The sequence below is a fragment of the Pelodiscus sinensis genome, chromosome 1 (assembly GCF_052426305.1).
Source record: "Pelodiscus sinensis isolate ZL-2025 chromosome 1, ASM5242630v1, whole genome shotgun sequence".
In the NCBI taxonomy this organism is placed as follows: domain Eukaryota; kingdom Metazoa; phylum Chordata; order Testudines; family Trionychidae; genus Pelodiscus; species Pelodiscus sinensis.
This window is the reverse complement of record NC_143052.1, coordinates 283,938,732-283,950,744: the sequence shown is the minus strand read 5'-3', so window position 1 is coordinate 283,950,744 and position 12,013 is coordinate 283,938,732. Positions and strand designations below refer to the sequence as shown.

Here is a 12,013-nt window from a genome sequence, read left to right as displayed (position 1 = left end):
TCCCCTTTTGAGTGTGCTCCGTCACAAAGTCACCACAAGTTCGTGCCCGGTGGCTAGTAGCAGTCTGGGCTCCTTCGGGTCTTCCTCTTGTGCGGCGGGCCCAGCGTTCGCTGGCCGGCGCACACCAAAAAGCTGCACTCGAGCGGCCTACAGTGAGGGGGTCCAGCATCACAGCATGCATGACCCCCTCTCCAGTCCCTTCTCTACTGCAAAATCAGTCATGATCTCAAGCAGAGAAGAAAAAAGGAGGATTGTAGAATTCAGCTAGGCATCACACACTTTCAAGTACTACAGTTGCAATGAGGTAAGTAATTTCTCTTTCTATGCCAGTGCCTGTACGTATTCAGCCGTGAGTGACTGACAAGCAATACTGGAAGAGGGAGATGGTTGTGAGAATATAGTTTGACAAAGCTGCCTATAGAATTCTCCCCCCCTTTTTTTTCCTTAAAAGATGTGCCAGCATCTTGGATCAACACTTGCATACAGCTGCTCTGGCAAATGTCAAATCTTTTGAAGTGTTGCTACTGAAACCCCTTTATGCCCATGAAGAATTAGATCTGGCCCCATGTATGTGAAGGAACTGTGCCAACTGATAACAGCAGGGTACAGCCAGTGACACAGTCAGAGATCCTTTGAATGTATATCAGGAGATATCTTGATCTTGGACTCATTCTGCTATAGTAACAAACTACATCAGGAGTCTTAAAATTCCAGCCCGTGGGCCAGTCCTGGCCAGACTACACAGCCCAGGCCATGGGGAAAGGGCCCTGTCCATTACAGACTCCCAAGCCCCATCTTTTCCCACCATCGCTCTGCCTTCCTCCCCCATGGCACTCTATCCCCGTATATCTTTGGGGATCACCGGGGGAACCTGGCATTGCATGGAGGCAGCAATTGTACCCCCTAGTTTCCCACATCATCAGGGGCCACAGGGGACTAGGAGCACACTGGCTGGGAACACTCACTCCACTGCATTCCACTTCCAAGCTGCTGTGCAGAGCCAAGTGATCCCCAAAGCCACATTCACAGATGGGGTGCTATGGGGAGGAAAGGGTGGAGTGATGGTGAAAAGACAATAGGCTTGGGGGCCGGTAGCGGACAGCCCACCTCCCCCCAGCTTGAACTGTGCAATTGCTCCAGCCAGGACTGGCTCACAGACAGAGTTTGAGACCCTTGCTCTAGATGACCGGCTATGTTGGGTTATTGGAATGTGAAGGTACTATCAGTGACTGATGTTCCTAATGGGTTCTCTTTGTCCATACTTTCAGTTCTCAGCCTTCTGACTTAGGCAGGGTTCTTGGTATTGTTACTGCTGGTGTAGAGGCTGGTCCTGATGCGGCCTCCCTCTTACGAGCCTTTTGATCATGGCCCTGGCACTTAGGATGTTCTAAGTCTTTAGGGGCTGGATGCACAGAGCTTGCCCAGCTTGGAAAGAGTCAGATCCATCCTCAGAATGGATTTAAAGGAGGAATTTTCTCTTGTATTTGAGAACATACCATGTTCTCCTGATGAGAACCTGATGTCCGTAGGTCATTCACTCACTCCTGAGTCAGGCCACGTGATACTTTTGGTATGGAGCATGAAAAGAGCAGGGGCACAGGTGAGAGCAATGAAAATTGCTTGCAAGAATTCTCTAGTCTCAAGTTAAAGGACTGAATAGATACTCATGGTGGAATATACATAGGGAATCTGCAACTGAAGGAGAATCTCTCTTCCTTATAGAGGAAGGAGTAAGTGCCTGGTGCCTTTGTAAACCTTGACGAAGTGAGAAAGCTTCAGATGGGGTAGCCAAGTAGATCTATAACTGGAACAACTTAAAAAACAATTAATAGTCTTGCAGCACCTTAAAGAATAACAAAACATATAGATGGTATCATGAGCTTTCGTGGGTACAACCCACTTCTTCTGATGAATGGATGAGGGCTTGCCTTTCCCTCCTTCTACAGATCTCTGAAGTGCTGAATTAGAAAGTCTAACTTTTAGTTCTCTACTTGTACTTTGTATCTTAACTTTATTTTGTGTTATCAAAAAATGTGCGCTAGCCTCCACTATTGCATTTTGTGAAAAATCACTTGGTTTTCGTATTTCCCATAGTGCATAACTTAATACACAAAGAAATGTACTTGCAATCCTATAATGCTTAGTTGTTCACATGTTTGTTGATGTTAACATTCTATGCTGAAGACTCAGAAATCTAGATTAGACCAGTTGTTTTGGCTGCTTCATATATATTGGAACTGAGTAAAATGTATGGCTAAATGTATGGATCAAGATCCTCCTGCTGTCCTATGGCCTGTGATTTTTCAGTGAAAGTCACCTGACAAATCTGTTAGAAATGACTGAAACTATCAAAATGGTTTCTCCTAAAGTAAGTAGATTGCTTGTGACACACACTGGGGCAAGTCTGAAGGAATTTTATTAATGTGCTGATTCACGCTCTCACCCAGAAGGATTACACCAATGAAAGTTCCATGCACTGGTGTTAGGAATAGAGAGAGTAGAAAATAAGCTCCTGGAGGAAATGCAGAAAAATTCTACTCTAGACAAAGTCAAGTGTTTTACCCAATGGCACTCAGAGTTTTAATTCTTTGAATGTATATACCGCTGAAACTATTTATAATAGTCTAAACTGCTGATATCAGTCAACATCCTGTTGTCACATGGAATACAGTGGAATATGACATTTTTATTTTTAAGCCTAGTACACAATTATTGGCCATATCCATATTTCACAACTAAAGGACAGAAATGAGAAACTAAAACAGGTTTATTAAGAAATAATATACTAAATATGCCAATAGAGTTTTCAAAATCAGAATTGTTTACTCTGAAAGAACAGGTTGGATATAAGGCAGAAACAGCTTCAACTGAAGTCATGATTTATTAAATCAATTGAAACATGCTGCTGCTGATGATTTCAACTCCTGAGTACCCTTGGGCAGCCACCTAGAAGAGATTCATGTGCTGCCCAGCTGATTAGCAGTGCTCCCACATCCAGCAGTATGTATTGTTACTGGTGGTGCACATTCAAACATGCTTTGGTGCATACAGAAAAAAATATTCTGCACATGGATGGAAAAAATAGAGAAAACATTGTTCCTGAGTAATTTTAACAAAAATTAAAACAAACAAAATATATTGTGGATTGCAGGCTCAAGCTATAAGGGAGCATTGTGGCATCACTTCACTGCTTTTGAATAAAAAAAGAGTAGACTATGTAAATAACTACTGATTGAAGTGGCTTGTTATCTAAGTAGTATTCAAACAGATGCCACAATGATGGAGTTCTCAGTTATAATACAATAAATTTAGCTGATGTTATCACAGTTTTAGGGTTCTTTACACGTGATAGGATCCAAATAATTGACTGGCATGCTTTCTGCTGAGAATCTGAACAGAATGAATAAGTCTAGTCCCTAAATGTTACTAGTATACATTATATCTTATGTAAAGATCCCTTTCCATTAGCTATTGACCCATGGAACTAAAGTATGCTGGCTTAAAAAGAGTGAGAAATCTTAATTCAAAAGCATTTCATGATGGATATAATTTAATATCTTTGGGTATGTCTACACTACCCTGCTAGTTCGAACTAGCGGGGTAATGTAGGCATACCGCAATTGCAAATGAAGCCCGGGATTTGAATTTCCCGGGCTTCATTTGCATAAACCGGGTGCCGCCATTTTTAAATCCCGGCTGGTTCGAACCCCGTGCCGCACGGCTACACGTGGCACGAACTAGGTAGTTCGAACTAGGCTTCCTAGTTCGAACTACCGTTACTCCTCATTCCACGAGGAGTAACGGTAGTTCGAACTAGGAAGCCTAGTTCGAACTACCTTGTTCGTGCCGCGTGTAGCCGCGCGGCACGGGGTTCGAACCAGCCGGGATTTAAAAATGGCGGCACCCGGCTTATGCAAATGAAGCCCGGGAAATTCAAATCCCGGGCTTCATTTGCAATTGTGGTATGCCTACATTACCCCGCTAGTTCGAACTAGCAGGGTAGTGTAGACATACCCTTTGAGAAGAGTTTGGGGAACTGGTTTTGTTCTCTTCTGTTCTGCTTTAACAAAAACAGTCACATTTTGCATTATTTTTGCTAAGGACTACCAGTTTTAGAAAAAAATAAATATTTAAGTGTTTTAACTGAATAAAATATTTTCTCAGAATTAATGTGGAGTCTCAGTAGAAAATATGTAGCTTTTTTTTACCACCAAGTTAAGATCTGTTGTTATGGTTAGTCACATAAACCCAAATGTCACTATGTTTGACTATATTTGAGTCTCAAAGTTCATAAGCAAATTTATTTTTATACCTCAAAATATGGAGATATTTGTGTCTAACATTCAGATCTGTATCTTTGAAAAACACCCATAAAAACAGAGTTATCATAAATGTTAATTTTATTTTCATGGAAATAATAAAATGAATAGTTCTGCCATGAGAGATACAAACCTATATTTTATCCCTGAGAAACTTTATCACCATTTAATGTACAATTAACCTATTTATCTATTTTGGAAAACAGTGTATTTTTAAAAGACCCATAATATCCAGTCCTATGTAGCAGTCTCCTGAACAGAGTATATTTACTTTGACTCTGTCTAGTAGAGGTGGATTTAACTCTTGAGATCATTTCCCACTGAAATTATTGAAAGTCTTTTAGTTGTTTTATTTGGGAGATGGATCTGGCTGTTAGTGAGTGCAAAGAAAAAAAAATAAAATAGTTTCACTCTAAAGAATTGTACAGACCAGAAGTGTATGCATAAGCCACAACAATTAAAAACTATAGGACAGAAAACTTACATGCTGTCCATGACAGACTACAGTGTCTAGAAAATGTACTGAGTAAAACAAATATTGTGAATTAAGTGATACATCATAGCAGCTTCAATAAACCAAATCAAGGCTCCCTTTTATAATATACATATTATAATAAAAAAGCCTCTATAATTGTTTAATGAAAGAACAGTAAAGGTACTGTTTCAGATATGCAGATAAATAAAATATAAAATATTTTCTAGCTGTATATTTCATAACCTAGAATACCAGTGAAGGAGCAATATATAAATTTTGGTAAAGGAAGATTGTTTTAAAAATGTATTAAATAGATATTAGATTACAAGATGTTTAAGAGTGGGACTATATTTTCATGAGTGTGTAGCATGATGGGAGAAACTCCTGATCTGAGGCTTCTAGGGTGTTAGTATTCTTAAGATGAATACTAATTTATAATAATAAATGTTAAAGTATATTTTTTCAGCACTGCTTACAATACACTCTTCATTCTTCCTCCCCAAAATCATAAATACCAAATGTCAGCCACACACAATTTGATTCAATTCTAGTTTGCCACATATAAATTAAATGAATCAAATTACATGCATTGCAGATACCAATACATAAACCCATATTTCATTTTCAAATATTAGATTTTTTGTAAAGCAGGGACAAAGTTGGCATTTGGCCCATCCAAGTGGATGTAAGTTGTCTGCAATCATTATTTTCATCTATCTAGATACAAATGATTCTACATTGATATGTACCTACACAAAATAATTATTAGCGTTTATTTGAGTTGATGGCCCCTGTAGCTTATGCCTCAGCCCTTGGCTGCCCCCTTAATTAACAGAAAATACATGTGTATAAAGAGTTAGGGCACTACATTATCAACACCTACATTTTTATTTGATGAGAAGGTTTTTAAAGACACAGTACCAAGCATTATATTAGACTGGATAAAGACTGGTAAAAAGAAAGAGGGGTACTAGCAGAGGAACTGTATCAACAATAAAGTACTCATCACCTCTTTACACATTCTACCACTGCAGATTAAAAGAGGCATTTCCTCTTGTTTTACCAGTTCTGCAATATTACACTACTTCTTTGACATGTTCCCCGCCCTCCCTCCCCCCCCCCCCCCGCATGGGTATACTCCACTGTTGGTGTCAGGCTCATCTCGTACCACATATCAGAGACTTTTTCTAGCAGTAGCTAGTTGGGCCATGCCTTTGGAGTTAGCGTGTGCGGCCTGACTTCCCTTAGTTTCTTTGTGAATGCTCTCTTCTGTGAGTGTCAAACCGAAGAAGAGAGGAGAGGTGGGTTGTGTAGCACCCCCAGGGATACATATTTCGAAGAACTGTCATTACTGCACAAGGTAAGTACCTTCCCTTTCTTCTTCGAGTAATGTCCCTGTGGTTGGCTCCACTGTCGGTGACTACCAAGCGGTACCCACCTAGCGGTACCCAAACACAGTAGGTGGGCTTCAGCTAGGTCTTACGCACAGATGAAAGGATTGTGCTGGCTACCACGGAACTCATGTCCATTCATAGTGACTCATGAAAGTATGGTCAGAGGCCCAGGTAGCCACACGACAAATGTCTTTAAGTAGAACTCCCTTCAGAAAGGCTGCTGATGTTCCCACCACTCGAGTGGAGTGCGCTCTACAGAGTGCAGGGAGAGGTATGCTTTGGATGGAGTAAGACTCAAGGATGCAGGATGTTATCAGTTTTGAGACATGCTGTGATGAAAGTGGAATTCCCCTGGAATGCTCTGTTAGTGAAACAAACAGGATCTGTGATTTTTGGATGGGTCGTGTACGGTCTACATAGAACTATAATATTCTTCAAACTAGGGATGTTAAGGACTAGTCAACTATCCGATAAGCAAATGCTTATCAGATAGTCAGTCGACTAGTTGATTCAGACCCTCTCCCTCCTCCCCCGCCCACACACACACTGCCTCTATCAGATAGGGGCAGCAAAGGGAGGGAGAAAAAGGGATACTTTAAAGAGGCAGCGCTGCATAACTGAGCCCGGGATCAGCTGTGCAGCTGCCCCTTTGAAACACCGTGGCTGCCCCTTTGTAATGCCGAGCCCCATTGGAGGCTCTTGTACATTTCAAAGGAGGAATGCAGAAGTGGGTGTCGAGTAGTTGATGGAAATTCCTTCGGCTACTCAACTAGTAAAATAACCAATAGTTAACATCCCTATTTCAGACATCCATGGTGTATAGAACGGTCTCCTCTTGGGAAGCATGAGGCTTTGGGCAGAAGGTGGGGAGGATAATAGGTTCATTGATGTGGACATCGGAGCAAACGTTATACAAGCAAGAGGATCAAAGAACAACCTTGTCTTTGTGAAAAATGGTGTAGGGTGGTGATGCCGTAGCCATCAGAAGTGAGCATAAGATTGCGGCACTTCTCACACATTTTAAAACCAGAGGAGCATTTTTTTTGAATGGAGACGTGGCTCTCTGTTCTCTGTCCTCCTGGCTGCGTTCTTGTGGAGAACGATAAACAAAATAACTCCATTCACAGGTGCACAAGGCACATGTAAGCTCACAATGGGATCCATACTGACACATACTCCCAAGAAGAATTTTAGCTACATAAAAGAAGCCAATTGTCATAAAAGGAGTAATTCTAAAAATCACAGTTTCCCTTAGTTAAAATATAAATAAAGTGCATTCATGAGTTGGGAAGTGACTTTGTTTGTTTCTTTTTCAGGTTGGCTTTAACGGAGATAAATCATTAATATGTGAGTACAAAATGTTCACTAAATAGTGAATGGGAAAGTACCAACCATCATTTCAAAGTCTAGTATAGACTGAGAAAAGAAGATAAGCTGGAACAAGTTGTTAAAATCAAAATTAAGCACAGCATTTCTGTGCTATTTAGCTGAAGTTATTTATTTTTGTCTCTCCTCCATAACACATCAAAATAATAACAAAATAGAAGCTGTAGTTCCATTTTCTATATAACACTAGATAGAAAAGGCAGTTTTCCATATTACTCACCTGTTTTTATTTCTAGCAAGCGTTTTTTCTTTTGTTGCCTCTCTAATTTTTCTTTTTCTGCTTTTTCCTTAGCTATTCTCACACGCCTCTGTTTTTCCTCTGCTTCTCTTCTTCTGATATTCTCCTTCACAGCTTGCTATTAAAAAAAAAGATATATTGGTAATAAAACTTAATGTAAGTGAAATTTCAGACAAAGCAAGCTTGTGAACTATAAAAATTAAAAAAAAAACCAAACTTATAACCGTCAAATAATTCTACGAAAAGGTCACTTATACCTTCTAACAAGTCTTTTACATATTAAATAGCATGTAATCTGAAGATATTGTACTTTCCATATGGTATATTTTACTCTCTAATATATCAGTTACTTGGGGTAAACTACATAATAGGAATGTTGTAATTATCTCCAAACAAGCATTATAAACCGGGAAGTCAGCATGCAGGTTAACAGTGAAAAGAAACCCAAATAAATGAAGGTACAGAGAAACAGCTATGATGCCCAGATCTGACTTAAAAGCATAGTAGAATCTTTGTGTGAATATTGCCAAGACTCTCCCTTTCTCCCACCTAACCTTGTCTGGTTTTTAGGAATGTACAGGGTTCTATCATCTTTAACTCTTTCCAAGAAAAAGGCTTTCACAGAGAATGGCACAAACTCTCACCATTCAGAAGAACTAATGAACTTCCTTCTTTCAAAATATCTAGAATTTGCCTTCTCAATGAGTCTGAGGTCACAGGTTGCCCTTTAGCAAAAGTGACAAATGTCTTTCATTGCTCCTCACTGGATTGAAGTTAAGCTGCCCTGGGAAGGTGGAAGCCTCATGCTATCAGAAAGCACTGTAAGGTGGAGATGAATTAGGTCGCGGCTATTTTTGCTGAGAACAGCTTGTGGCTTCAGGCACTCCAAAGAACATTATTCAGTCACTGCTGAAGCACGAACTGTCAACCACAAAGCACAGGAAAAAAAGCTACCATTTATCCTAATTTTTTAAATATTTCCCATTATGGCATTTTCCCTGCCATTTTTATCTGTAGATAGTAGCTGCTGACAAAAATGATCTCCCTCAAGGTAAATATCCAAATGACCCATTTAAAAAAATAATTTCAATCCAAACTTATCAGAATTGCTTGTAAATTTTCAGAAAGGTCATTCAGTACTAAAATAGCAACTTTGTTTTAGGAGGACAGAATGTACACTTTGTTAGCAAAATCTAAAACTCTGATTCAAATACAAGACACAATTCTATGTTAACTGTGGAGTTGAAAATGGTAGCTTGGTAAATAGTTACTTTTAATTTTCTACTTTTGACTAATTTGAAAAATCAATATAACGATATTAAAAATTAACTACTCTATTTAAATTATCAGCCATGTATATACATAAACAGAGTTTCCCCTTCATGCTTTATTGGTGACTTCCAGCCCACTAAAAATAATCTAGTAATTTTTGGCACTAAATTTAGACATCTTGAGTCTGCTTTTAAGGGGAATTGTGAATGTTCAATACCTCTGAAAATCAGGCCATACAGATCTTAAGTTAGACACCTCAAAATCTTTCATCTTACCATACACGCACATACACACCACAATATGTTAAAAGGAAGCAAAGTCAAGCACCTGTGAGTCATTCTATGCACAGGATGGACCTGGTTTGGGGATACCTCAAAGTTGTAAAGTGAAGTCCCTGCTTCAAAGCACAGGGATGCTATAGTAGTGGTTTTCAACCTTTTAAAATTGACATATCACTGAAAGAATTCAGTGGAGATGTATACCCCTTTGGAAATCTTAGACGTAATCTCCACAGTCCTAAGGTCTATTGACATTAGCTTGAAAGGCACTATGCTAGAGCATTTCAAAGAAAAGGTCTCAATAACTTTCTAAAATACAAGCAATTTATTTTTCGTTAGCCATATTCACTGAATTGACTGAACTGTTTTGAGTGAAAATATCCAAAAAACTGGAGTTTGAGACAGACATCCTGCATTGGAAAATTCCACACAAACAGTAAAAGTTAGCTTAAATATAAGCTATTGAAAACAAGATCGTAGAATGAAAAACACTGGGCAACTTTAATAATAGGTAGTGCTTCTAATCATGCCTATACTAAAAAGAAACAGTTACTCAACATATATTCTTTGAAAATCTAAGGAATTAAAGGCATAAAGATTCTAAAATAGAGAATTCCTCTTTCAATACTTCAGTCTGAATATAATTGTACATGCTGAAAATAACCTTTTTACTGGTTATAACCACTCATGAAGATCGTGGTTTGAATTTACAGGTGTGTAATCAATGTCTACTTATGTAATCATTGTGCAACTTTAGTGGAGTTTCAGATGTTCTATATAATGAGGCTAAGATGTTAGTTTAAGAAAGATAGCCTTCCTCAACTTATGTTGTACTGGATCAGTCCTGTTATAGTCTCAACATACAATCAAACACCATTGACAATTTGTAACACATACCCAAAATGTTAAAATAAAACATGAGCACATCAACCAACAAACTCCCACTCTAATATTGTTTCCATGGAAATTGAAAAGTTAAGATCAGATTACTCTTGTCTGTGAAATAAGCAAATGGTTTTTCACAGTGGCTATTACCAAACCAAACAAGTTCCGATTAATCAGAATGTCTAAAATGTAAAAAAAAAAATTCGTGCAATTGCATATTTCACAGCTGGTATTGCAGAGAAGACAACATTACATTCATCATGGTACAGTTAGTCTCAAAGCAAATCTACTATAATCTCTCATAAGCTTTCTTCTCTGATAGTTGATTTTATTTAGTCAAACAATAATTTGTATTGCTAGATCTTTCCTCTGTGGGATCTCAAAGCACTTGAAAAATAAAGTTAGTAATATAACTGTTAGCAAGTTAAGCATTTTACAGCTAGAAACACAGTAAGGTTAACTAAATTGCCTAAGGCTACAAGAGATTTTGAGGCAGAGTTACAAATATAGCTGAACACATCTAATTCCTAGTCATCTGCTCTAATCACTAGTCAATATTCACTCTCTCATTCTACACAAGATATTATTTCAGGGACAACACTATCAGAAATCTATATATTATGACGACTGGAATTTCCAAAATTTCCATATTCAGGCAATAAGTAGATAACTTTATGTAAAACTAGAAGATTTACCTGGAGATGCATGGGTCCCTAATTCAAAATATATATATATATATATATATAGGTGGGGCTAGATAGGAGGGGTTCAATATGAAAGCTGCCCCAGGGAGAGAGGACTACCCCAGTCCCCTCTCACCAAAGCAGATTGGGGCCAAGTGTGAAGTGCCTCTCCATGGCTGCTGCAGCTCCAGTGGACAAAGGAAAAGGAAGGGTACATGTCTGCCAGCTGGTTCAGGTCCAGGTTCATCAGCCCCCTGCACTCTCCAGCCAGAGTGAGGAATGCAGGAAACTGAACTTTTCTCTTTCTCTCCGATGAAAAGGAACAGCCAATATTTCTGTACAAATCGGAGAGTGGGGGGAAGTTTCAGTCTCCCTGCTTTCCGTAAAGGGCCCTGGGGGGCGGGAGGAGGTTCATGGCGGGGACAGTCCCAAATGGGAGAGATGTGTGTGTGGGGCAAATGGGGGGTTTGGTAAGGCAGTCAGCCCCTTTCATCTGCCTGGTGATTCTCTCTCTTTTCTGTATAGTTTTATGAGAAGCAATCCCATTCCAGGCATATCCCCTCTTCCTGTCACAACCAAACCTTACCTCACAGACACTAACCTTCCCCCTTCACCCCCACTCTGTTCTAAAACTTGATTTCTCAATGTCACATGCGTTCATTTTTTTGATTGTATCCGTTTGGTATATATGGTTGTGCTGATTTTCTTCCACATACTGATCTGAGGAAGTAGGTCTGGCTCATGAAAGCTCATCACCTAATAAACCATCTTGTTAGTCTTTAAGTGCTACATACTTCTGTCTTTTTTTTTTTCCAGACCAGACATTCAAATGCCACTTGTTAGCCTATTTGTAAGGACTAACTTTTCTTCCTTCCTAAGCCATCAGGAAGATAATTGTTCCACACAGAAATATTGCACATCCTCTCCCTCTCCTCTCTACGGCTACCTCCAGACTGCATCCCTCTGACGGCAGAGGGATGAAAATGAAGCACTTTGGAAGTGCAAATGAGCCTGGGATTTAAATATCCCGAGCTTCATTTGCATACTCACGTTCTGGCGCTGTGCCAATCATGCACCATTTCG

The 12,013-nt window shown here is 39.3% G+C and overlaps 1 protein-coding gene across 2 annotated transcripts in view; it reads right to left on the bottom strand.

Moving 5' to 3' along the window:
- The window catches only part of DIAPH3 (diaphanous related formin 3), a 463,148-nt gene that overhangs the window by 150,633 nt on the left and 300,502 nt on the right, over nt 1-12,013 (bottom strand). For both annotated transcript variants that reach the window (XM_075918921.2, XM_006113561.5), the window contains one exon: nt 7,795-7,930. In XM_075918921.2, coding sequence (XP_075775036.2) covers nt 7,795-7,930 — 136 coding nt within the window. The remainder of the gene's footprint in view (nt 1-7,794; nt 7,931-12,013) is intronic.